This window comes from Camelus ferus, chromosome 34 (genome assembly GCF_009834535.1).
Source record: "Camelus ferus isolate YT-003-E chromosome 34, BCGSAC_Cfer_1.0, whole genome shotgun sequence".
Lineage (NCBI taxonomy): Eukaryota > Metazoa > Chordata > Mammalia > Artiodactyla > Camelidae > Camelus > Camelus ferus.
Window position 1 is genome coordinate 11,759,363 of NC_045729.1, and position 27,997 is coordinate 11,787,359.

Genomic DNA, 27,997 nt, shown 5'->3' on the forward strand with positions numbered 1-27,997 from the left:
TAGTGGCAAAGAAGTGAATTGTTTCTTGTACTGATCAGTAAACGGTGAGTTACTGAGTGCGTGTGTGGTATGGATATGAGCTATCATTTTTGTATCGTCTATATGAAGGGTCAGCACACACTTTCTGTAAAGGGCAGGTGGTAAACATTTTACATTCTCTGGGTCATACAGTTCCTTTTGCTACTATGCAAGTTTGATGTAGCGTAAAAACAGTCATAGAAAATCAGTAAACAAACTTGTGGCTATGTTTTAATAAAATGTTACTGATGGATGCTGGAATTTGAAGTGTATAATTTCCATAGTATTCCATGTAAAATATTCTTTCAATTTTTTTCCCACAACCTTTAAAAAAGTAAAACTTATTCTTAGCTCATGGGCTTTAAAAAAACGATGTGTTTTTAACTTATTTATTTATTTATTTATTTATTTATTTATTTATTTAAACGATTTTTTTTTTAAAGTTTGCCACCCTCTGATCTATACTGGGAAGAAAGGCTGTGGACAAGGACATTTTAATGAGGACTTTCCTGTTAAGCTTTGTCCTCAACAGAGCACGTTCAAGTGGAAAATGCTGGTAAAGCTCCCCTCCTGTTTTCTGGGGCCGCTCTCTGTGAAGAAGGCCCCAGGGAGACTGCGGCTGATGTAAGGATCTAGCCCTGCACACAGACATTCAGCAAGGGCTCAAAGGCCTGTCAGCAGAGGTAGCAGGCTTACAAAAAAAAATAGGCTTTTCTGACCTTCTAACCACCAGAAATCAGCAGCATTTCAAAAGTGCAATGAAACCATGATTAATTAGGTCCAGAAGTACCTTTGAAATAATAAAAACCAAAGTAGAACCAAATATGGGACAAAGCCAAACAAAACTCAAACTGCTATACCTAAGACAACATTTTAGTTTAGAATGTGTTTGTATCTCCTACATACACTCACACACGGTCAGTGTAAGTAGTGACAACGTGTCTCTGCTTGGTCATGCCCGGTTACAGTGAGTCACTGTGTCTTCTGTCACCCTAGGCTTGTCTGAGACGGGGCAGTGCAGCCTTCTGGCTGCATCTCCTTGGGCCCTCCAGCATTTCATCCCCACCATTCTCCATGAAATGGGAAGCAAGCACATCACACCTGGGATTTTTCTCTTGCAGGAAGCAGGGACGTGATTCTCCTGACCCCAGGGGGGTTCCCTCAGCACGGGGACAGCCCCGAACCTGTGCTGCGTGACTTACGTAGTTGATCCGGAAGTGTCTGCAGGCCCAGTCGTCCTGCTCGTCCTCCGAGAGCATCTCCACCGTGATGTCTCCGTAAGCTATAGGTTCTTCCGTGAATGGCCAGTAGTGGTCACATTTCACCTGAGGGGTTAATAGCACAACCGTTTAAAATGAACAGGCGAGGGGAGAAACAGTCTATGCTCGCTGAGGGAAAACAAATGACTTGCCTCTGAAGGACTGTATAGGATTATTGCGAGGATGAAGGATGAATTAACTGGAAGTTTCTGGTACCCAGTAAGCGCTGACTGTATGTCACTGGCTCGTGCAAGGTTTTGCTGCTCAGGGGGTGGGGGGTGACCCCACTAGGCACTTACCCTCCTTTTCTCGTTGCACTGAGTGAGCATGACAATAATCTGAGACTTCTGTTGCAGGACCATCTTCCAAAAGTCATTTCTGGTTTCAGGCAGTGGCCCCTGTGTCGCGATATACTCCTGGGGTGAGTTGTACCCCTGGAAGGCAAGGAGCCACAATCAACACCAAATGCAGCTTCACACAAATGAGAAAAACAAACCCTGAAAATTCACTGGGGATAAACTTGGCAAAGGATCACATGCCTGTGTAGGCAGTCATGGCAACTGATGGTATAAATCCGTATGATTTTAAATATTTTTCTCGGGAAGCCTATAAAATCACACCCACGTCTTTTTACAACCACCACCACTGTTTTATAGACACATATAAGAAGCACAGGTGTTCAGGGGGAGCTCTTTGAATTTGGTTGCCGACACCGAAATTTAAACACAAGCAAGATGATCTTTAGTGTAATTATCGACTTTCACGTTCACTAGTCCTTCACAAAGAAATCTGAGTATTACTAATCTCTGGATTTCTTTTTTTCCGTTATTCGTTATTCTATACGGGAATAATGGAAACCGTTCTTTAGAACTGCATTGCTTGGTGGAGGACGGCTCTCTGTGGAGCTGTTCAACACATCCCCGTGGCCCTGGTTTTCCTCCTCTGGCTGGGCTAGAATTTGGATGCTTGATTTTAAAATTTTTTAAATTTTGTTTACTTACAGGGATGTAGTTGGCATTGATGTAGTCTGCACCTTCCTCTTCGTTCATGGAGACTAATCTTACTCGGCTAAAGTCATCTGTAAAGAATAAGGAGAAAAGAAAATAGTAAAAATTAGAGTGGATGGAAGAATCATCTTCACTCCTTGTCCCCAGTATCAAGTCAAATCTGTCAGTGAAAGGGCAGGTAGATAAAGTTTATTTTAGCTTGATATGTTAGCCATACTGCAATCTTAGTTTCTTGTTTAAATAATATATAAATATCTCCAGGATTCTCTCCCCACCAGCACTCCTGTCCCTGGAAGAGTTGTCTCCAGGTTTTTGGCGGAGACTGTGCGGAATATGCACAGGAACTAAAGTATCTGGTAGGTTGTGTGGAAGGCTACAGAGTGCAGCCTAAACACAGGACTCCCATCTCACTCAGGGGCATCCAGGGAATTCACTAGCTTTGGGAGACCTAGAGAAGTGATGATGGAGTTGATGGGCTTTTGTAAATGGACTTCAAGTGAAAAAAGTCAATCCTGAAATGTGTACAGATAGAAGATGTTATAACAATAATACCACCCAATTTTGTCAAGACCCCTTATGAAGGAGAGAGTTCTCCTTCTAGAGCTTTCCACTTTTTCCTTCTTTCCCAGCTCCCCCTAGAGTGTTGCAGAGAGGAAAGGTAAATCTATATGGGAATCTACTTTAATTGTCCTGTACGTACTTCATGTTACTTTTCCTTTGAATGTTACTTTTATTGCAAAACGCTAGCAAATAGCAGAACTTGCCGGAAGCAAGAAAGGACGCTTTTTCACACCTTGCACTCTGTCTCCATTTTCAATGAACTGACTGAAAATTGGTTATGAGCACAAATGATCTTACCCCTAATTTGGCTGAGACTTTTTGATCTCCAAAGGGCCAAACTGTCAATCCTTTCAGTTCAGATATAATTCATTGAAAAGCACAATAATTACATCTTCCTACATAGGACAGGGCAAAACGACATCAGTGCACCAATGAGCTCAGCGCAGCCACAGGCGTGGCCAGGAGGGTACAGACCATGACTGGGCCTGCCTGGCCAGAGATCGGTGGGACTGACTAATCCACAATGACAGTCCTTCAACCTTTGGGAGACACGAATAGGATTTGCGCTATCGACAATCTTACATGGCAGGATGTTTGTGTAACGGTTTTTACATCGGTTCAGGGGAAGGTCTGCCGCAAAGTGTGGAATGTCCAGTCCAATCAATTTCAACTCCTGTAAACGACAGAGAACAGATGTGAGATTCCCGCGCATGGTGTGGGCTGGATTATTGTTCACATGGGCTCATTGTTCATATTGGATTATTCTTCATGTCCTGTAACAGAAGGCTCACAGTGACCACACCCCCTTTGCCTTATGATGGCGCAGTGGCTCCCTTTGGGGACAGAGCATACTTCTCCACCCGACTTGTCACCTTGCTTTTGGCCAATGAATTGGATGGAACGCACATCTAATCAGAAGCTTTCAATGTGCTTGCTCAGCTTACTTTCCTCTCTTGTGCTTCCTGCCATCTGCACTAAAAGAACACGCCCAGGGAAGCTGCCAGTCCCAGGATGAGAAGACGCACGGAACAGACCTGACTTGAGCAGAACCACCTCAGCTGTCCCACGGGCCCACGAGTGAGAAAAATTAATGTTGCTGCGGGTCACTGAGATTTTGAGGTTGTTTCTTATGCAATTTTATTGCAGTAACAGATGACTAATGTAATACACAAACACATCGGATAGCTAAGTGGTCATTTGGAGAAGGAAAGAATTGAGTGCATCACACTCAGGGTATGGAAATTTTGGAAAGCAGAAATAGGTTTCAGACTTTCGGAGGTACAGGGTAACTGAAATGTATGCAATTTGCATAAATATATAAGGAATTGTAGGTATTTCTCCTGTAGGCAATGGGCTTTCGAGAAGGTAGTAAAAGAGAGAATGAGGCGAGTACGGAGCATTCTCCACATTACAAGATACAGGGTCGACAGTCATTAAGTCTGGTAATGAAACCCCCAAATAAGGATAGAGCAGTAGTGGGGAGGCGCACCTGTCGATGAAAATAAGAACACCCAAATATCTGCTGGTGTGTCACAGCACTCATGAATTCTAGTACCGGAAGGTGCACTGATAGGGCAATTTTTATATAAACAGATGATCAACGTACTTCAAAAAGGTTACGTTACTGCAAAAGAGGGTTTCTAAGCTGCTCCGTCATGTGTCTGATAGGAAACAAGAGGTTGGAGTCAGGCCACCTGGATTTCCCTGCAGGCACCACTTACACTGTGATCTACATGAACGGTGCTTCCTGGAATTGTGCAGTGCACAACCTATACAGCAGATCCTGTACAAACCTGAGGGTAATATTAGTAATGGCATACATAACCAACTACAAATGGGGTTGCATATATAGTATGCATTTTTCTATAAGCCTATTAAGGGAAGAAGTAGAAACACCACTTGCTGTAAGTTTTTTTTACTCATGTGGGATGTTACTCCTCACACTTCCTCCCAATTATTATTTCAAAGAATCATAAGCTGGAGGAATATTTCTTTGGGGGAAGAATTTTGGAGAGTTTTTGAAAGACTTTTGAGGGGAGTTGGAAACATTTGGCAATGTTTTGAGAAATTGAACAGGGATATTTCTTTTCATGCCATTTGCTTCTTGGTTCAAGGGCTCATGCAAAGCAAATGCTTTAGACATCAAGTTCTTGGTGCGTCTGCTGTGTCCACAGAGAAGGTCATTGGTAGCTAGTGTGTGTCCTTAATAGCTCTGGGATGCAAGCTGCAGTCAACAAGGATGAAGTGACCTTCAGTTGCCCAGATTTCTCTCTTCCTTTGATTTCTTATCACTTTGGCTTTTCAAGCTCATAAAAATCTCAAGTTCGTTGGCCCAAGTTGAAGCCAATCTCCAGATCAACAATGCTGACTTTGATCCTCCAATTCACAAATTTAAAAGATTTTTTTCCATCTCAGGCAAAACCTTTGCTTGCCAAATGCCCTTAAACAGAAGCTTGTCATTTTGCCTTTATAACTTTTTTTTCCATTTTAAAGAGTTTTCAAAGACTGATTATATTGTTCTTATAAGAAACAAAAACATTTTTAGCAAACTTCAACCAAGTCAGTGTTATTTTTAGATTAGCGCCTTAGCTCCTTTTGGAAGTTATAAGCTTACTTAAATGATACTTCCATTGCTTAAAATTTTTTGGAAATCTACTTTCTTTGGGGAGTGCCTTCATAGATAGTTTGTCAAAATATCTGGCTTATTTCAGTGGACCACTTATACACTGCTGGGTCTTGAAAAAGGAGTTCAGTTCTCCCTGACATCAGTTTAGTTATCTATAAGATAAGGCTAGTAATTTTTCCACACCTTCCTGATGTACAGTGACTATGAAATGAAATGATTAAACTCAACAAATATTAATACAGCCCTGTTGATCTTGACTGTGAAATGCTTCCTCTTTGTTTATTTTGCTTTGCCAGGCTCCATAATTTCTCCCTCCTTTGCTATTTGCACTAACCAACCAGCAACTCCCGCCTTCGAGTCCCCCGCTTTGAGAACAGACTGATAAACTGCAGGAAAAGGAACTGTGCAAGCAGATTGAGGCTGAAAGCTGGAGCACGTATGGAAGTTGACTAACCGACAGAACTTTAATTGTGTGTTCACTCCCTGCTGTAAATGCTCTCGGTTGATAGCAGAGGTTTAATTGACTGAACACTGGAAACGTAAATTGCCAGAGTTAAACTGCAGCAAATCAGGGACGGCATGTATACACAAAATGCCTTGCGATATTGTAATTTAGCCTGGCACTAAGTGGAAAATCAAATTCTGAGTTTCCAGCTCAACAGCTTTGCAGTTACCTTCTTTCTAACCATATGGAAACTCCAGAGGCTTAAATCTTCATGAAGGCCAAGTAGGAGGTGATGGCCTGAAACCAACATAAATCATTTTTGAAATTTCTTTTGCTAGTTTTGTTTCTGATATAATTTATCATCATGGGGTTCCCTCCCACCCAGGTTACATAGTTACTTATAGTGGATTAAATGATGGTCTCTCCAGAGATACGTCCACATCTGGACCCCTGGAATCCGTGACTGTGGTCTTGTTAGGAAAAAGAGTCTTTGCAGACATAATGAAGCATCACAAGATAAGATCTTTCTATATTATCTGCTGTATTAGCCCTGAATCTAATGACTAGTGTCCTTAAAAGAGACAGAAGAGGGTGAGGCCACGTGGAGGTGGAGGCATTGGTTCGAGTTATGCAGCTACAAGTCAGGGATGCTTGGAGGTGCCAGAAGCTGGAAGAGGCAAAGACGGATTCTTTCTGAGAGCAGAGGGAGCACGGTCCTGCTAACACTTTGAGTTTGGACTTCTGGCCTCTCAAATTGTGAGAGAAGACACATCTGTTGTTTTAAGTCACCAAGATTGGGGTAATTTGCTGTACTGGGAAACTAACACAGGCACCAGCACCAGCGGCAGTCTGAGTTGTGCTGGTTGTGTTTGAAGCACCGTCTTGAAAAGCAGAGCGCAAACACGTGCGCTGTGTTAGTCAGCTGGGGTTGCCGACACAAAACGCCACAGACTGGGCGGCTCAGGCAGAAGCGTGTTCTGCATGTTGCTGCCTTTGTCATCACCCAGCGTTCTCCCTGTTTGTCTCTGTTTTTGTCTTTACATAAGGACACCAGACATACTGGGTTAAGAGCCCACCCTCCTCCAGTCTGACCTCACCTTAATTACATCTGCTAGGACTCTCTTCCTGAATAAGGTCACGTGCTGAGGTACTAAGAGATTACGGCTTCAACGTATCTTTCTGGCGACACAGTTCATCCTAGAACAGGTACTCGGGAGGAAGGATGGAATGCTGTAGCGAGGGGAAACTTGGGCAGGTGAGGGGAGACTGGGAAGAAGGAATCAACCTCAGGAGAGTCTGCCAACAGCCAGAGGGGCCGTGGGCTGTAGGGTGGGATTTAGGGCAACACTCCAGTCACCAGACAGATTGCCAGTGCAGGTACTTGGCAACAGGGACAGCAAGGAATGACAGCAGAGAAAACTCAGGTCTGGGAATCAAGTAAACCCCCTGAGTGAGCACTGTTGGAAAGGGTTCGAAGTGACTTATTTCAATGATGGCTGCAGGAAGGTCTCCAGAGAACTGGACTAAAACACAAGTAAAAGACAGCCACAAATGGAAACTACAACCAGAAACCAAAGGTCTTCTGTGAACCGTATGGTAAGTAGTGTTGCCTTGTTTTGATCTTCGTAACCACATTTCCGAACAAAGGTGGTAAGGGTTTTCACTAGCATCCCGATCAAACACAAAGCACAGAAATTAATGGCAAAATGAGCAATTTGTGATACGTCTTGTGGGCTCCTAAATCCCAAGCTCTAAAGTCTAGCTCTCCAAAGCCTTTCCAACAGGAGACATAAGAAATGAGGAGCTGAATTTAATTCCTGGGTCCCAAAGCACCTTAAGAAAAGATGTATATTTTCATTAGAAGGATAGTCAATCTATCCAGCAGATCCAAAATCAGATGCAGAGTGAAAGAGAAATTTATTCAGTGAATGCAAATTAGCAGTTCATACAGCTTCACGTGTGATTTATAGTTGTACCGGTGATACATATGAATCTAGACATTCGTTTCAATTTGCATAATGCTTATAAATGATGTAATTTCTCAATATGAGCGCAATCTTTCAATGTCAGTAACAAAATAAATACACGTATGAAGCATCATTATAAACAGGACAAATAAACTGCTCGGAGACTGAATTTAGCTAGCCCAATTCAATATCCTCTTGGGTTCCCATTAGAGTAAGAAATATTTTTTTCCTTAAGCCTCAACTATTTATCAAGTTCAGGGAAATTTGAGGGCTACCACGTGAAAGGTTTGACATGCACCCTGAAGTCAGGTCTGGGAGTGCAACGCGCCTTTGAGAGTAGAGGAGGTTACCCTGACACTGAACCTCAGGATGTGGGTGGAGCTGGGGGCTGGCAATTCATGGGAGGCTGTCAAATAAAAAAAGGAAGTGAGTCAGACCACTGGGCCACTGCTTAAGCCTGAAACCTGCAATCTAAGCCTGTGATTTAAAACAGACTTCTGGAGAGTAATTTGTGTTTTCTCATCAGAGCAGAGATGCAGTATCAGGACTTGGCACCAACTACACTACATATTTGACCAATTATATTCTAAGAATAAAGGTATGTGGGAAAAAAAGCTTCATAATAAGTAAAAATACTAAACACTCTTCAAATCAAGGTGTGATGGCTGATTTTATGTGTCACCTTGCCTGGGCTACGACACCAAGGTGTTTGGTGAAAGTATTCTTTTAGATACGAATTACACTTACAATCGGTAGACTTTGAGAAAGCAGATTACTCTCCATGATGTGGGTGGACTTCACCCATTCGGTTGAAGGCCTTAAGAGAAAAGACTGATGTCCTCCAAGGAGAAAGGAATTCTGCTTCCAGAAAGCCTTTGAACTTGACTGGCAGCATCAGCTCTTCCCTGGGTCTCCTACAGATGGCAGCCTTGCCAGCTCCCACAATTGTGTGAGCCTAATCCTGTCAAGTAAATCTCTCCATCTCTCTCTTTCTATATACATGTGTATCCTATTATATTATCATACATAGGATATACATATAATAATTACATAATCATAATCAAAATATAATTATATAATGTACAATAATTACATAACATAATTAACATTATGAGTGCTTATATGTATGTGTGTGTATATACATCCTGTTAGGTTCTGTGTCTCTGGAGAGCCCTGACAGATACACCAGGCACACAGCTTGGATGTATCCCTGGCCCACAGTGGTCCAGCGTCTCTCAGTGGAATACTGCTGGCCTGGGACGATCTTTGCTGTGCAGGACTGTCCCACTCATTGCAGAGCAGCTCTGCCCTTCTCCCCATTAAATACCACTGGTAGCTCCCTCCCAAGTCCTGAAGACAACCACACACTCCCAAACCCCCTCTAGGGGACTGCCTGGTACGAGCTCAGTTGACAACAACTGATTTTGTTCAAATTAACCATCTTATAGATGAAGAAACTGAGATGATGAGAAACTGTGATTTTTTTCCTCAACATTAATCAGTGGCGAAACGGTAGTGAGGACCTGGGTTTTTGGACTCCCAGTTAAGTGTATTCCTATCCCCCTTATAAATCCTATGAAATAAACCTGAATGTGTTCATTGATACATTGAGCATATAAAAGTCTTCAGTATGTCATAAGCGTTCAATTTATGACATAAAATGTAAAATTCCACTTTTCACATATTTGAAGCAGCTGAAGCTAAGATCTAATCACTTACTGCTTGGTTCTCCAGTGTCCTCTCTTTGTTTGGAAATAATGTTCCCCTCTTTGGTTTAGCTGTATAGCGAGAGCTTCATAGATTGTAACTTCAAGGAGATTAAAAATGTACCTACGTTATAATTTTCATTGCCATTATCAGATTTATCTAGATATTTGTTTTCTTCTGCTTTTTGGCTTATGTTTTCTTATCAAAAGTCCCCTCCTTTCGTCGATTTACTCCTTCTGAAGTGCCATCCTCACCAGAGATCTCCAATTCAAATCGAGTTTCTGTTCTTTGAGCTGTAGCATTTGGTGTAGCATTTATAACCTCTTACGCACCAGCAAACAATGGCTAACTGAGCCAGGCTTTATGTGGAAGTTCCCATGACACAGGTGGTAGTTAGGGGGCTTGGTGTCTGATAATGTATAAGGTTCTTTTCATCCTTAAATGCCCTGTTAGAATGAACACCCACACCAGGACTCCTGCTGCTTCTTGCAGACCAGAGCTGTCCTTGGCTGATTCCAGGGAAAGAAGAAATGGTTGTGAATAATGAGGAGAAAGCAGCTACAGTCTACAACCTGGTGTTTCACAGGAAAAAGCAGCAAAAGGGCTTTTTAAAAAACCCACATAATTTGGCAAAGTTACTTTATCTTTCACTTCTGCTTGGTCTCCCTGAATCACGGACCACCTGAGCCTCCTGTAGGAGTTTAAAGGATGAGAGGTTATCTAGACTGTGTTCTGAGCTGGGAAGTGCATGGGAAGAAAGACTGAGGACCAATCACATCCCTTCCACCACTGAGCTCCCAGACTCGCTCATTTCCATACTCTGACACACGGTCTTAGACTCAAACACACATGCTTCAGAAAAGGGACATGTTGCTAATTTTGTTCTTCTTCTACACAAACCATGTGTAACTCTCTTTCCCCAATTTCTCCAAGAAAATAAAACCTCCCAAAGACCTATGAGGTCCCATAGTGCGATATACTTTATCCACTCACCTCAAATTGAAGAGAAAATTTATAGTCAGAGTCTTTGGCCATATCCTTGATGTAGGCGTCAAAGTCATCCAGTTGAACTGGGCTTTGTCAAACACAAGAAAGGTACTGATGTTATTAAGTAAAACCATTAAAGTTTAAATGTATTATCTGGGTCCTATAATGCTCTTAAAATCTACCCAAATCTTAACATAAATTAATCTATCAGATTAGTTAATCAACAACTTCAAACAAATATATGTATTGAATACAATGTATTTGCTAATAGGATGTAAAACCACAGGTGGATGATATAAGCTGAGTGACTTGCAGCAAGACTGAGGGAGAGGCCAACTCTGTGGACCCCGCCAGGGTGGAAAGGTGATGCGGAAAGGAGGGGATGACGTGGAGATGGGGAAGGGGAGCCAAGGGGCGGGGCAGCAGCGTGGGTGGTGGGGGGGCATTTGGAGTGAAGGGGAAAAGATAAACAGAAGGTAACTGGAACGATGGGGGGAGACTCTCAAAAAATGGCTTGTAGAGAAGGAGAGAGGATGAGAAGGACAATGAGAAGAAGGAAGGAGGAAGCTGGCTTGATTTGAGGTTTTGGCTTGTGGGCAGGTTCCACGTCGTCCACACTCCACCCAAACTCTGGTCCACATCCTCCTTCTCTCTGCCTGGGTCTTGGGAGGAGCAAGGCCTGAGACTGTCTCCCCTTTTTGGTCCCAAGACCCTGTCCTCCAGCCTCTCTAGTCTATGCCTCCACCTCACTTCACAATCCAACCAACGATTTTGGGCAGCAAAATCTTCCTATTTCGGTCCGATTATTCCTTCCAGCTGACAGTGTCTCTCCTCTGCTTTGGCTGTTCTTGTCTGTCCTACGTCACTAAACATATGCCAATGGGATGCGTACTGATTTGAAATAGATTAAAGAAAAAACTATTCTGTTATCTCTGTGTGCCCAAACATCCCTCAAGGCTAAGTAGAAATTTTTTGCATCAACATTTCTTTTGTATTACGTGCTTCTTTAGCACAGATACCGTAGATCTGGCTGGGACCCCTAATTGCCACCCCGTGTTAATTCATCAACATTCTATCCCAAGCAAGTATGAGGAATGGACTTGATTTATAGGAATGTTCCACTCTTTACATGTAGAGTTTTTAACTAAAGGCCCGGAGGTGATGATCTAATTAGGCTTTTGAAATCAACTGGTAGTTAATTTTCACCCATCAGAATTATAATTCTTCTGACTTAATAGTTCAGTGGATAAGTGAAACCACAGGCTAGCTAAAGTAATTACCCTTTTCCATTTATTATAAAGATTTCCTGAGACAATATCTATCGAAGTAGTTTATTACATCAAACAGAGTAAAAGCCTTTCCCTGCAATAAGCACAGAATTTGAAGCTACAAAGTGGCAGTTTTTGGTACTACTTTGATGTAGCTAAATGTTAGATTTTTTTTATAGATTTAGAACAGTAGACTTCCTTCTGCAAGATGTTTATAATTCCTAACAACCCGTTCTTTCTCAGATTTCATACGGTGAGAATTTTATTCCTGACTTAGTTTCTGTAGTACACTTTCTTAGCGGTCACGGTCATTCATATGTGTAAACACACCAACACTCAATAGTTCAGCTATTATAATATGCATTTGCCTTTTTCTTCAGCATCCCTTCTATTTAAAGGCAAGCGATCTTTTCCACTTGGAAAGTGAAGATCATTATAAAGAATACTTTTTTCAAATGAAATAGTAAGAAAAACTTACTTAGTCAGTTTCCTCTTCTTTAAACCATTTTTACTCCTGAGAATTAAAAAAAAAGAAAAAGCAAATTTATCTGGGCAAAAGAATTGATTAACATAATGATTAAACTTGAAGAGTTTTAAATAATTACATCAGGCACCTCTATTTTATTTAATTTTTATTACACCTACCTCAAGTTTGCTTAATTACCTTCCCATAAATGAGACGATAATGTTAAAATTTTCAGATTTGTTTTTTAAAAACTTTACTAGATTTCAGGAACATACCTGCACTTTATATTTCAGATTCCCCTCCCTCCCAAAATGAGTTGCTCCTAGGGGTTCAGTTGCTGAAGTGTTTTGTACACAGACAGAAGTTATCTGCTCCCTGGATAGTCCGGGTCCCACACGCGAGAAGGAAAGCACTGAGGAATAAAGGAGCGCGCTGATGGTGGCAGGCGGGGCATGTCAGTTTCTTAAATAAAGACTAAAATAACCTTTCCGGACACTTTAATTGAGAATGTGAATTTTTTTCTATCAGTGTTGTCGTGTATCTTACATAATTCTACTATGGCATTAGTCTTTTTCAGTTTTGAACTAGGTTTTAAGCTACCTGAAGAGTTGTACCTGCTTGTCCTAATTCGTTACTAGTCTGCAAGGTTGAACTCATGTAATACTCATGTATGTTTCAGTTAATTACATTTTTAGGGGGATTTTAGGATAATTGTTTTCCACCAACAAGTAAGATAACAGACGTAAGTCAGATAATACTTAGTATCTGTGGAAAGATTTCATTATTGCGTTTTTATTATCTGATGCAAATGGTGAATACTGATACGTGATTGAGTATGAGTGACAATTTTTATAAGTAATGTTTAGAGGTCTTTCAAGATTGATGGAAGCACCCAGACGTTCAGAACATAAACAATCTATAGTAAATAGCCATTTGTGATCTGAATACTCTTCTGTGCCAAAATTCTAATTTATATTGAAAATTATGAATGCTTGGGTATCCCCATTTCTGGAAAGTCTTTAGCAGAATGAAGCACTGCTTCTTCTGAGCTTTCATAAAACTTGGTTCAGGGAGCATTTCTTACATGGTCTGACCATCAGACACGTGCTCCTCTCCTGACTGTCCTTTGTCCCCAGAGCTGAGCGCAGTTAATGGGACACTAGTGGGTGGTCAATAAACGCTTATTTAGTTGAATTGAAACAAAACACCTTTGTTATGTTACCCACACAATTTTAATTCCATTCAAGATTTGCAGACACTAACTACTATATAGAAAATAGATAATCAACAAGTTTCTTCTGTAGAGCACAGAGAACTGTATTCAATATCCTCTAGTAACCTATAATGAAAACCAATATGAAAATGAATATATGTGTGTATATATATATATATATGACTGAAACATTATGCTGTATACCAGAAATTGACACAACATTGTAAACTGACTGCACTTCAATTAAAAAAAAAAAGAATTTGATATTAGATTTGGGCTCATAGGGGATCCCACTGGGGATATGGGACTTGTGGAGGGGAGAAAGTAATGCCGTGAAAGACACATAGAGAAATATCCACAAAGGCAAGTCGTGCTTCTGATTTTCCTTTTCTAGTTTCCGGTGGTTTCTATTTCTGCCCAGTTTTGAATGAAGACCATCCATTTGATAGTTCTTGTCCTTTTTTTCCTCCTTCATCCTCTTTGTCTTCCATACTTGGGATTTAGAGGAAATAGACATTCTAGTTTTTACTGTTCCCTTCCCTCCTCCCTCCCCCAACAAATCCACTGTCATACTGGACACAGCTGTACCATGTAGGCATTTGGGAACCTAAAGAAATATGTCTCATCATCACTTTTTAAAATTGAAGTATAGTTGATTTATAATATTGTGTTAGTTTCTAGTGTACAGCATAGTGATTCAGTTCCACCTGTACATGTATATTTTTAATATGCTTTTTCATTATAGGTTACCCTGGTCATTATTAAAGCCTAATTTGTAAGTTACCCCATCAATCTCTGTATTATTCCTTACAACTGCATATGAATTTATAATTATCTCAACATTTCAACATTAACTTTAAAAACTTTAAAAATGAAGATATGCAAATAAGCATAGATTCACCTGATTTAAGCTTAAAACAAACTGTGGAAAATGAGAAAGTCAGAGAAGTAAGCAGGGAAATGAATATAACAGTATATGCAATTTTCTTTCTTTTGTTTTAGTTGAATTCTGTGCAGTGTACTTGAAGGGTATTTGCTGCAGGCATTCTAATAATAAGCAGAATCCTTGAGGATGATCAGTCGATCCTGAGTTTAAAGCAAATGTGTATTTTGAGGGTCAAGATGGAATTTATGTGTACTGCTCATACCTGAACACTATCTGATGTTAAATACTTAAAGTATTGATTGACTATGGTGAAGTCCTCTACTGGAAACTGTTGTTAAGAATAAACATAGAATAACGTCATTGTAGTAATAGCTTCATCATAATAGCTTCTCATCAGCTAGTACATTCCTCTGACTTAAGTACTTACACATCAGTGTCCACCACGCGTCAAAAGTTTTCTATCTAGCTCTCTTTTTAAAGAAAATACAAATTCCGGTATTAACAATCCCCACTGTGAGGCAGTTCTGTTTTTATATTTCTCCCATTGCAACTCAAAGTCCTACACTTTGCCCCCTGTATTTATTCTGTCTTCGGAGGAGCTGGAGAGCATTTGATCAATTGCCTTTTTGAATAACTAACCCTCCAGATTGCTTAAAGCTTGAACTCTGCACCCCTCCATAAGCCATTTTCATTTCCAGTCTGTGAACAATTTTTATTGCTTTTTTCGGAGTCCTTCTCAAGTTGTCCACATTTCTGGATCTGTCTGTACATAGTTTAGTATCTAAACACCATGGACTAATACTTAAGGACAATGATTTTTTTCCTTTGGGAAACTGGTACCTTTTTCCTTATGGCTCAGAAAAAGCCCTTCTAGATACTTTAGCCTCAGAATTCAAGATTATTATTACTACACTATAAAAGTTGAGAGGGACACCCTTTGAGGTTTGATTATTAAAATGATTTTAAAAATCAATAAAATAAGAATTGAAAGGAGGTTGCTTTTTAAAAAATTTCTACCGCCCAGTAATTTATTTTAAATTTGAGTACTTTCAAATTCCACAAAGAAAACTGAAAAAGAGCAATCTTTTGTCTGAACTCTTTCTTCTGTGCTCTCAGTGATCTAAAACACCGCAACATCCAACATACACAAACCTCAGGGCAGGGCTAGTAAATACACACAGCCTGGAATCACAGTGCTCTTTGCTCCTGAATGGAATGGTCCCACAGAAAAAGCACAGGGTACGGCACGACACAAGGGCACCTGTTACATATGAAGTGAGCAGAAACACCCTAGCATTTTCCATATGCATGATGAGGAAACCTGCATAGGGCAGAGGGCCTTTTAAGCTCATTTAAAAGTCAGGCAAGTTGTCTGCAATGCATTTTTCAAATAATACGGAGCAGACTGCAGTCCACTGCAGGATACGCTGATTAGCCTTGTCTTTGTTGGCACTGACAGTCCTCCACGGTCACGTATCAGTGTTTTCACTTTAGCTTTTCTTTGAATAAAAGAAATTTAAATGCATTTGGACAATACATACTGTAAGATGTTTGCATATACTAAATTTAAAAGACTCAATATTAGAGTTTTTTTCCTTTAAACACAACAGAGTGCGAATCAGGTTCTTCACAACAGATTGAATATTAAGCAGTGCTTCAAAGAATGAAGGGGAAGGAAAAAAGGACCAAGTGAATAAACACTGAAACATTATTTTCAAAGGGGGAATAGTTTCCATGTTTATTCAAAGGAAGTCGCTTTTTAGAGAGGAAAGAACAGATTTCAGAGACACTTGGTTCTGGAACCTGGGTTTTCTATATAGTCGTGTGAGGTTAAGATAGTTAATCTCCTTATGCCTCTATTTCCACATCTGTAAAATGGGGCTGAGAATGCTCTCTGCAGAGTTGTGGGGGCAATTAAATAAGAGAATTACACAAACAGGCCTGCACATAGTCAGTTGTTCAATATTCATTGAGTTACCATTATTATAAAAATATGAAGGCCCCAAATACAGAGTATAGTATTCAGGGTTTCTCTACTTAGAGCATTTCTTCCTTCTTGGAAGTATAGCGCTAATGGATGGAGATGGTGAGAAAAACAGAAAGCATCATTTACAAAGATGAAAAGCCAATGGATTGACTCAACAAAGAAACGAATAACTAGCAATAAGTGGAAGAAAAGCTTGCCAAGAACATCACAAGACGAAAATTTAATTGGGAAGACATTACAGTTAGCATCTTGGTACCATTAGCTACGTTCATCCATTTCAATACATGTTTAATAATTTTACATGCTGCTAAACCCATATACTCATTAAAAAGGATTTTCCCTTCGGTTTACTTCTTGAAAGCTAACTTTTAAAGACTTTGTGTTAGACAAACAGTAAAAAAAAAAAATCACTTACCAAGGATTAATATAAAATGCCAAAAGATAATCAGTCCAAAGACATGAGGGTAGCAGGGTTAAGAAAGCAAATATACTCCTACGCCTGTGAGCATTAATAGATAACAGATGTAAAGATGAAAAAGTGAGCAAGAGTTAGTAATACAAACTGTGAACAGAGATCAGTAAATTACCTGCTGGGATTAATTAAAATGACAAGCACCTTAATTACAATTACATATTATTCAATTCTGTGAAATTTAAACATGAGGGCTTAAGTACTATGATACTACCAAAATCAGTTTTATTCACACGTGGCCTTGTTGTAATCAGATATAATTCTTTCAACTTGGTTTGTGTCAGTTAGTCTGCTATTAGGTGATTACACTTTGCATTCAGTTAAATGAGGCTCTGAAATGCCTCATTCGTTATCTCCAGTCTTACTCTTGGATATTACCCTTGCCGTGTTAAGTGTATTTTAAAAAACCTCTAAAACATCGTTTGATAGCTGACAGCAGCTTGTGTAAGGAAATGTAAATGGTCAGTTTATGAACACTGATTCTGGTAAGTAATTTTTCAGGACACATTCTTATAAAGCTGTACTGCTGGGTTTGATGTTCTATAATATTTAAAATTTAAATTAACACATCATTTCCAAAAAAAAAGTCACCCTTAAAACAGAGGTATGGTATGACACCCAGGTATCATTCATTCAAGATTCATTCAAGATACGTAGCTCATTACCTGTCTAGTTTCTAATCTTACTTACATTCAGTTGAGTGGGAGCAAAATTATTTAGTTTCACGTTAATTCTAATTCAGACTTGATTTAAAACGCCTGGTTTGAATCAAATTTCAGGTATTTAAACCATTTGTGAAATGGAACATTTATTAATGTAGATTTCAAAATAGCCTATGTTTGTATCTAGAGTTTTTCCGAGAATTAGGGGAGAAAATGTCACCTTGTTACTTTAGCTATTACAAGTCTCCACTGAGACATGTAGTCTCAGTTAGCCAGAAAATCCTGGTGCTGGCAAAACCGTCTTTACCCAGAGCTGCAAGAGAATTTTCTTAATTTTACAGAAAGGTCCTGGAATGAATTCTCTTTTGCCTCAGTTCTCCCAAAACTGGTCTCTCATGAATTTTCCGTATTGTGACCGATTGCGTAGTCAGTCAATTCACAGCCCTCCTGAGTCACAGGTATAACTGGCTCCGTTCCCAGATGGGCCCCTCATCACTACTCTGTGGACTGGGCTTTTTTAAGGGTGGGCCAGGCAAGAAACAAACATGAGTGAGTTACTCTCCTCATTCGGGAAACAGTGCTAATTACACTTGAACAAATCTAGAAATGTTTCTTAACTTTTTACCATCCAGAGTTTATCTGTTTCTCTTTCTTCACAGTTGGGTGAATCATATCTGAGTAGCCAAAATTCCATTCAGGTTGAAGCTTCAGGGCAGCACAACATATTGTCTTGTTGAAAAGAATCCTATTTCAACTAGAGTTTCAACTAGAGTGGGTCTCAACTAGTTGCCCACTTAAGGAATTAGAATTCATAGTTTAAAGAAAGCCCTCCCTCCTTCATTAATTCTGAGGGTAAAATTTCCAGTCTTTATATTTATTTCTTTCAGATTAACCATTTTGGGGCGGTTAGGAAATAGAAAAGAATCACTTACTGAGGATTAACCTGAAATGTATGTATATTTAAATGTGCTTTGCATGAAAGAAACAAACTAGACCATGGAAGCAGTGCTGGCGTATGAAGCGGTTACTTAGTCAGCAATCTTGTTGGGTATTCATTGCTGAGTATAGGATTATTAATTTTCCTGTATCACTGTTAAGTGTAATGTCAACTAATTTAACCTCATGACGATGCTTTCTTAATTCTCAGAATACCTCTTCCCTCCAGGTCCTTAATACTCAAGCATAAAGAAACAGGAGGCTACGTTTCTTATGGAAATTTCCTGGCTTTGACAGTCTGCTGCCTGTAAGCATAGGAGTTGAGAGCCCTGGGCTGTACACTTCTACTTGATTTTTGAACCGAAGTGGCTGCTCATTTCCCCAGGCACTAAAGTGAAAGTTTTAAATAGTGATCTCCCGCGGTTTGCATGGAGCCTCCCCTCCTGCCTGCAGCCACTCTTGTTTGGCGAGGCTCCTGCATTTCATTCCAGCTCTTCTGCAGCCGCGTCCTGGGTGACTTGCACAACTGCACTTGTCCTTTGTGTAATATGGTAAATACAGAGCCATCTACTGTATTTTCTCTTCTTCTTAATTGCATTAAACTTATATCAACGAACGTACTCAGTGAAAAAGATGTAATCTTCAAAAATCCACTATCATTGAAATTATGAAAGGATAATCGGGCAAAACTATCTATCCCCCTAAAATAATGCAGTAGGGTTTGGAGCACACACAGTGTAGCTAAGCCACGTAGAGACTCTTTCCAAAACAACACTCACCAGTTGTATGGAAGCTTTCCATCTCGCTCTAAGGATGCAAAATTAACAAAAGTGCCTGCTCCACACTCCCTGTTGGAAAGAAACCACAAAACCAAGGTTACTGCTTGACAGAGTGCTCTTTACCTTGACATAAAAGAAAGTCTTTAACAGCTAACCTTCACAGCATTAAATTTAAAAAAAACCTGATATAATTTCCATGTATTCCTATTTTGTGTATGATGCAAAATAGAAAGCTAAAACAAAACAATTTTTCACAAGGGCACACGCACCCAAATCAAGTTATTTGAAGCCAAATGATTTGGTTCATAATCCTTACCAAAGGGCACTCATGATCCTAACAGAAATCTTTGAACTATTTGGGGTACAGTAGTTTTTACAAAAAGCCTTCAATAGTAAGGTATAGAAACTCTCCTGGACTGACCAAGGGCTTCCCATTTTTAGCAAATGTTCTTTGTTTCTATAGCATTTAATTTTCTCTCTATAATGACACAAGGCTCCAACTGCATTGTTTTCTTCCTCCAGAATTCTCCCCTCGTATTGTGATGCTCATTTAATTCATCACCTGAGAGTAAAGGAGTGATGCGTATGAAAATGAAATAGATGGGATTTTGCAGAGCTTCCTATCCAGAAGTTTGCCTCTTAATCTGTCAGCAGAAAGTATTGTTAAAGTTTTATTTTCCAGAAGTGGAGGAAAAAGGTAAACATAATTCTCATGCTTTCCCCACCTTTCGCTTAATATCATGAGTAAATAACATAGCTCCCTGGGGCTCATGCGTCTCATTTTTCCCTCTGTAAGAAATTGATGGGCTTATTCAGAACTGAAGCAGATTTTGCCATTATTGGCACAATGTACTAATTACTTCAGTTATCTGCCTGTTCTCATTAGAGTGTTCAAAGACTAGCTTTCTTCCTTGAAAAATACACTAACATATCATTTCATGTTGTATGTATTATAAATTAGACCTCATCAATTGATGTTTCTATGTCAATGTCCTGTATATGGGATTTATTTTACTCTCTAATTCAAGGGTTCTTAATCTGGGGTCCAAGGATAGAATTTAGGGCTCAAGGAACGCAAGTGGGAAAAAGTACACCTTTTTTTCACAACCTCTAACTAAAAGTTAGCAATTTCTTTAGTTATTAAAGTAGGCAACAAGAGCCAATCATATCATCAGTACTTTTGAGATTTGAGAATAGAAATTGCATTTATTTTTCTATAATAGACTTGCTGCTGATATTAAAATATGGTTCACAGTCATCACTCTGATGAAATTATGAGCGTTCTTACACACCTTACTAAATATTGTTATGTGATGTACTAATAAAGATGCATGCAACTCATTTGTTTTCTGAATACTTTGATTACCCTATTTTCATATAATTAATTTCTTTTTTTTAATCCTATGTGTTTTATTTTAGGCACTTAGAAGGAAAGCACTGTTCTTGAAGAGATCCACAGGCGTCATTAGACTGCCAGAGAGAATCACGGCACAAAATAATGTTAAGAATATCCACTCTAATGACCAGCTGGCTGGAGTAGAATCACTCCTCCGAAAGATTCTGCTGTATGCATCACAAAGGATGCTCCTGCAATGATACCTTCATGAATACCACTGCTTCCATTACTCCCTTTGTTTCCGCCTCTCCCCATTACCATTGTGGGCTAACATTTATTCCGTGCTTCCTATGACTCTACCATAGCTGAGTTATTGCTCCTAGCCATCTGCTAATGTAGGGCTGTTATCATCTCTTCCTGATCTACATTTTTTCCTTGGCTTCCAGGACCTCATTCTCTTAGTTTTCCTTCCACTCCACCAAATGCCTCTTGTTGGTCATTTTTTTACCATTATCTCTTATTTTCTCCCTGAAAAGCTTAATATTAGTTTGTTCTGGTGCTTAATCCAGGGCCCTCTTCTCAAATTTACGCTTAAGTCCTGGATTTCATCCAGTCTGTAGCTTTAATAACATTTGTATGGTAAGAATCCTAAATTTCTATCTTTAATCCAGACTTGTCCCCCAAACACCGGACTCTTACGTTTGGTGGCCTACAACACACCTGCCCTTGCGGTCACCTCGGATTTGACATCGACAAAACTGGAGTCCATGTTCCTCCAACTCTGAAATCCTCACCTGGAATCCTATGTCAGTTGATAGCAGCTCCACCCTTTCAGTTGGTAGGTTTGAAAACCGTGCCACCAACCTTGACTCTTACTCACTTCCATTCCACATCCAATTCGCTAGCCAACCCCGTGAGCAAATACCTCTATTTTCAAAATATATCCAGAATCAGATCATTTCTTCCTACCTCCATTGCTACTACTCTGGATTGAGCCAGTATCACCTCTTGCCTGGATCACTGTAATGGCCCCTCCAGTTGCCTTCTCTCAATACAGACTCTTTTCTACACAGAAGTCATAATGAAAATGTTAAAACATAAGATCTCCTGGCCCCAATCCTGCAATGGCTGACCTCTACTCTGAACGAAAACCAAAGACCTTACAATGGCTTACAAAGTCCTGTGGGATCTTGTGTCATCTCCTGCTAGTCCTCCCTTCATCTCCTCCGCTGTAGCGACACTGACCTCGCTGCTGTTCCTGGAATGTGCTAGGCATGCTTCTGCCTCAGGGCTTTTGCTCTGGCTGTTCCCTCTTCTGGGCACACTGTTCCTCCAGATAACACATGACTAACTCCCTCATGTTCTTCAAGTCCTTTCTCAGATGTCACCCTTTCAGTGAGACCCACCTGCCTCCCAGGGCTCCTCCCCCCAGACCCTCCACACCTGACTGCTCTCCCTCACTCTGCTCTATTACTCTTCTCCCATCATCTGCTGATGTGCCAGGGAGCCATTTCACTTCCACTTTTATTGTGTATTGTCTATCTCCTCAACCAGAATACAAGCTCTGTGAAGGCAGAAATTACTGTCTGCTTCATCTGCGGCCATATCCCAAGCACCGGGAGGAGTCTGACACAGAGCAGGTGTCCAGTAATATTTGTGAAGTTAACGAATGAGGTTTCAATGAACCGCACAAAGTCACATAGGTTGTAAATTAGAATTTGACCCCAAGGAGTGTAATTTCAGAGCTTTATACTCTAGCCACAGTGCAGTACCACCACCCTCCTGATCCTTCTAAGATTTGTTCAAATGCTGGCATTCAAGAAGCTTGCTTTTTATATTCAGAACTAATCCCTTTTCTTGACTTTCACGGCATCCCATTTTTATCTACTTTCTGGTACAGGGAAGTTTATACCTTTAAATATATTTGTTTATGTACATATCTCCAGCTAGGTGCTAACTTCCTGGTGGACAGCTTGGATTTCTGACTGTTCTGATAGTACTATATAAGGTAGCAGTTAAATCATTATTGGATGGATAAGTTTATTTATGAATGAGTAAATGATAGAACTTTGAGAAAGGAGATGAATGTTAATTGACATTTCAGCAATAATGGGCAAGTATAAATTTGATCCAAATTTCCTAAACCCAGTAATACTCAACTAGGCAATATTTTTTTTTTAAAAGAGAATTGATGGATTGTTTGGATAATGCAGGGGAATCACAGAAAGAACTTGAGAAAGTGCTTGGATGATAGATGAATCAGTGATCAAAGGAACAGGGAATCAACAAAATCATGAATCAAAAGGCTTTCAAAACTGCAAGAAAAATGATACTGTCTGTGACTCTGTGTAACAAGGACAGAACCAACAAGGGTACCTGAATGGACCTAAGCATAAACTTGACAAATATTTTCTAATAAAACAGCTTCAGCAGAACCAATGAAGAAAGGGATTTTTTTCTCTCTTGTGGTCTCCACATATATTAAGTCCTCTCATTAATCATACTGAGTATGTCTTTCTTTTAGTCCGAAATATGTTTGAAAGTATCCAAATACAATGAATGGACCCCAATGTATGGGCTACTTAAAAATGACAAGATTGATAGCAAGGGGTCTGGCTTTGTGTAAACAAACACTCTTTCGCTTTACTATTTCAATGGCAATGTTTTCTAAAATAATATTTAAAAGTCTACTTAGAAAACACAGGGTAGAAATAGACAGGAAAAACTGAAAGCAAACTCACCGCTGTATAATTTAGGTCTGCAAAAGCCATACACGTCTGATAAATAAAAAAATATTTTAAAGGCTGTAGGCAAAAGGTTAGCAAAACACAACTTACCTAGCCATCTGCAGATGCTTTTTCCTCAGAATGATAAGGGTAACAAGCAGCAATCCAATTAGCAGCGTGCTAAGGATGGCCAGCACCGAGATGACTACCACGTTGGGATTCACCTCTGTAACTAAAGAGAAAAGGCAGACGGATTCATTGCAGCTTCCATGCCATGGAAACTGACAGAACCATTCATGGTTTTTCATCTGCTCTCAAGACTAGCGAACGTGTGCTGATGACAACAGCAACAATGATGTTTGTCTAAGCCTGCAATGGCCTCCTCCTTGCTATTACTTAGTAAAGTGGATTGACAAATGATGCGCAGGTGGCTGGAAGAATTGAGTCCATTTCCAAGACCCCCATTCAGGATGCTCTTCTAAAAGGAAAACGTGAAATGTAAAGAATGCAGGTGCCATGGTTTACGTTCATCTGGAAACAAAAAATCCAGAAGTCATTGTCATTGTTTCACATTTTCAAAAGCTTAGAGAGCGGCGGGCTCTTATTTTATGCCCACGACTTTAAAGTTAGAAAGCACAACTGTACATATCCCTCGCAACTAATAACGCACATGCAAAAGGCATGAGCAAGCCGCCATCTGCTGCAGCACTCGACACATCGCTGGAAGCAGGCAACCGGATGATCAGTAACCATATGTTTAGAGGTTTCCCATCTGTACAACTCAAGAGACTAAACCTATTAGTAAGTCGTAGGGCCTTTAAGAAGAGGGGTTGTGTCCCTTTCAATACTAGGTCTTCTGTGACCCACCTTCTACGGCGCTTACGCAGTGCCTACTCCACACACTACCTGGGGGGGCAGGGTGTTAAAGGTGGGAATTTATGTCACATCTTTTTATAAAACTCTTAAACGTGGACTAGAGGAAAAGAGGCGCTACCATCCCCTACACTGATGATAAAGGCACAGAAATAGCCGGCCCCCACAACCCCTAAGGCTCTGGGTTTTGGCCATTTCCCATCTGGTCAGTACAGCTGTGGGAAGAGTCCTGGAACAGAAGGACCATTAGACTGGTGGTCAGAAGAGATTGTTCAAGTTCGCCGCACTACTGACTGCCTTTTGGGGAAGCTATTTTATTCACCTCTCCTGGTCTCATTGTCTCACTTGCAAATAAGTTTAATAATAATCACCTGTTTCACTGGTGGCTGTAGCGATAACAGATATTAAAATATTTTTAGAAAAGTGTTAAAAGGATGTAGAAATGAGAGACCCTTAATATACTTTTCAGGTCTACTTTTGCCCTGTCTTCTGAAAAAGACAAAAAGAAAAAAGAAAACAAAACAAAACATCAAAGTCTACCCTAGCCGGCACTGAATATAACATATGATTAATGTTACGTACATAAAAATGAACCCAGTAAAGGGGTCATGTGGTACTAAGAAGCTTGAGAGAGCGTCTCAGATTGCAGAATCAGACTCAAGCAGGGGAGTAACACAAGTAACAAAACTCACAAAAAGAATAAGGAAGTGGCATTATTCTAGAATTTCATCAGTTTCTAATTTCCCCACTTATACTTTCTGCTGGATTGGAAACTTTTCTGCTTTGACCCAGGAATTCAGGTTCTCCATTATCTGATCAGCGACAGCCAGGGGCCAAAAGTAGGCCAGATGTACCTGAGTTGATCCGGGCACTGTGGTTACCACTGCAGAGGATGATGGAGATTATGCAGTTGATAACAACAACTAGCATTTAGATAGCATACGCCAAGGCTTTCTATACTTTATTTCTAAGCCTCAATACAACTCAACAAGGTATATATTATTATTCCAGTTGTATGAATGGAGAAAAGTTTCGGGGATAGTAAAAATCTTTCCCTACATCACATAGCTAGTAAGCAAAATTCAGGATTGAAATGAAGAGCTCCCTGAACCCAAAGCTTGGAATTTTTCAATGCAACATAGGTTTTATTAAAAAGACGGATTATCTATATTTAAAAAGAAAATTACAGAAAATCTGGAAAGGTATCATTCCCAAAGACACCAGATTCCACCAATGCCTGTAATTACCCATTGTTGAGACGGCTATGAATGTCGGGACGCTGGGGCTGTCGTGGCTGAAGCTGGTGACACTGCAGTTGTAGGCGGTGGCAGGAAGGAGGCTGGAGATGGTCACAACATGAGAAGAAACAGAAACCGGTTCCTGGCGATGCAGAAAGCAAGGGAAATGTCATGTTATCTTCATCTACTTTGTTTTTTTAAATTATTTTTTGGATGAGCAGGTAACGTGAACAGAGCAAAAAATTTAAAAGACAGAAAAGGATAGTGAAAAATCTTTCCTTCTTTCCATACTTTCCATCCACCCAACTCTCTTCCACGGAAGCAGCCATTATGTGAGGTTTTTAAATTTTTCTTCCCATCTATATTTTATGGATGTATAAACATGTAAGATATAGTTACAATGTAAGTGATAACATAGTTTACACATCATTCTGCTTTTTTTTTTTTATCTTGGTTATCAGCATATTTTGGCATTCTTTCCGTATCAGCACAGATAAAGCTGTTTCCTTTGAAGGGCTACATAGAAATCCACTGGAAGAACATACTTTATTTGACCAGTCCTCTATTAATAAATGTTTAAGTGGACTCTGATTTTTTTGCTATTACAAACAGTGCTTGTACAGTGAACATAATTTTCACAATTATGGGAACATATGTATATGTACACACATTCATTTAATACATGTATGTATGTGTGTGTGTGTATATATATGTATATACACATACGCATTTGTACACAAAACCTGTGTATGTGTGTGTGTGAATATATATATACACACACATACATATATATATATATACATATATATTCACACACGCAAACACACTCATTCCTAGAAGTTGAATTGCTGGGTCAAAAAATTGTACATTTTTAATTCTGTAAGCTATTGACAAATTCTCTTCCATACACATTTCCAAGGGACCCATCTACCTTCAATGTGCGATAACACCTGTTTCCCTATGTTTGTTTCAACACAACAAATTCACAGATTTTTTGAGCTTTTCTGATCTTATCAGTGGAAACTCTACCTCATTGCAGTTTTATTTTGCATTTCTTTCACCGTGAGTGAGCCGGATCATCTCTGTCTATGATTAAGAGTCTTTTGTGTTTCTTTCCTATGAAATATTTATTTGGGGGCATTGGTCATTTTCTTTTTCATTTGTAGTAGCTCTTTGTATATGAAGAACACTGCCCCCTTTGCATTCTCAGCTTTGCCATAGGCATAAAGACTTTGTGTTCTCAAAAATGTTGAATGTTAACTTATTCTTGAGTAGAGCAAGTTGTTAATTTGGTGGGCCCCTGGCCAGACCACTGACCAGTACAACCGGATATAAAAAGATGATCTAGCCTAACACTCTTTTTCAAAACAAGGATCTGCAACACCTCTGCCTAAAGATGTGAGAGCCAGCAGCACAGATGTCCCACTCCCATCTCCTTCATCCTATAAAAGACCGATTGTAAGAAAAGATGTCTGCTAACAGGACTTGGTTTTAGTAAGTAGCTACCTAACCATTGTTTTCTTAAAGGGAGACGTGACTGCAGTTGCAGAGAAGAAATTTCACTGCTGGAAGAGCAGTTATTTTCAAAAAGGATTCTTAGAACAGAAAGAAAAAAAAAAGATTCAGCTGTTCGGTACAGACCAAAAAGAGATAACTTTGTAGAAGAGACTGTCACAAAGGGAAAGGAATCAAAGCAAGTTATCTTAACACTCAGGATGAAAAGATTCTTACTCCCAGAAATCCTTTTCCTTTTCAGTCTCATGAACTGCGTTCTTTAAGAAGCATTAATTGTTCCTGTGTGTAGTATTGGTCTATGCACTGTAGTTTGTGACATCCCTCACAGACTTGCCCTTTTCCTTCCATGCCTGGCTGTAAAATATTTTCCCCTTGTGGTTTTGTTACCTTCAGGGATATGGGTCCATCTCTCTCTTTCCATCCGATTGGGCCTGGTGTATAACTCAGTATTCATCACGTCTGCTGGTTGTGATTCTACAACTTTAACAATCCCCTCTCTTAGCCTTCACTTCCCCAAATAAAATTATCCTCCTTACTAACTAGAGACAGACCCTTCTTTTAAATTCCCTTAGGAACATGGATCTGCCTAGTTTTATTTGAGTTATTTCTACTCTAATGCAATATCCACAGCTCAGTAAGAAACAATTTTGAAGGCCAATATTGATTCTACCAGTTGTGTTCCATCCCATGCCTTTCATGTAACTGTGCTTCATTCATATTTGTTAATTATATTTTTTTGACTTTTTTTTTGGAGGGGGTAGGTAATTAGATTTACTTATTTATTTTAAATGGCAGTACTGGGGATTGAACCCAGGACCTCATGCATGCTACCACTGAGCTATACCCTCCCCCCTGAATTATATTTTAATTCAGTGTCTTCAAACCTTTCATTGATTTCATGGCTAAAGGGAACACGAATCAATTTAACTCCTCCCTATGACCCAGAGTGGCAAAGAACTGGGGACAGAAGATAAGTACAAAGAAGGAAACAAACTTTGCTGACTTGGCCAGTTCTAATAATAACATATTTGGAGCCTGTTCTAAGAGTAATCGTACATGTCTA

At 39.8% G+C, this 27,997-nt stretch overlaps 1 protein-coding gene across 2 annotated transcripts in view; it reads right to left on the reverse strand.

Moving 5' to 3' along the window:
* The window catches only part of PTPRO (protein tyrosine phosphatase receptor type O), a 177,305-nt gene that overhangs the window by 12,533 nt on the left and 136,775 nt on the right, over window positions 1-27,997 (reverse strand). Inside the window, exons 14-23 of one of the 2 annotated variants that reach the window (XM_032473092.1) lie at window positions 25,429-25,561; window positions 23,420-23,540; window positions 19,247-19,315; window positions 16,813-16,896; window positions 12,324-12,359; window positions 10,584-10,665; window positions 3,428-3,518; window positions 2,279-2,355; window positions 1,577-1,711; window positions 1,221-1,343 (exon numbers count right to left, since the gene is read on the reverse strand). In XM_032473092.1, the coding sequence (XP_032328983.1) occupies window positions 1,221-1,343; window positions 1,577-1,711; window positions 2,279-2,355; window positions 3,428-3,518; window positions 10,584-10,665; window positions 12,324-12,359; window positions 16,813-16,896; window positions 19,247-19,315; window positions 23,420-23,540; window positions 25,429-25,561 (951 nt within the window). The remainder of the gene's footprint in view (window positions 1-1,220; window positions 1,344-1,576; window positions 1,712-2,278; window positions 2,356-3,427; window positions 3,519-10,583; window positions 10,666-12,323; window positions 12,360-16,812; window positions 16,897-19,246; window positions 19,316-23,419; window positions 23,541-25,428; window positions 25,562-27,997) is intronic. The other variant, XM_032473093.1, reaches the window with a different exon arrangement.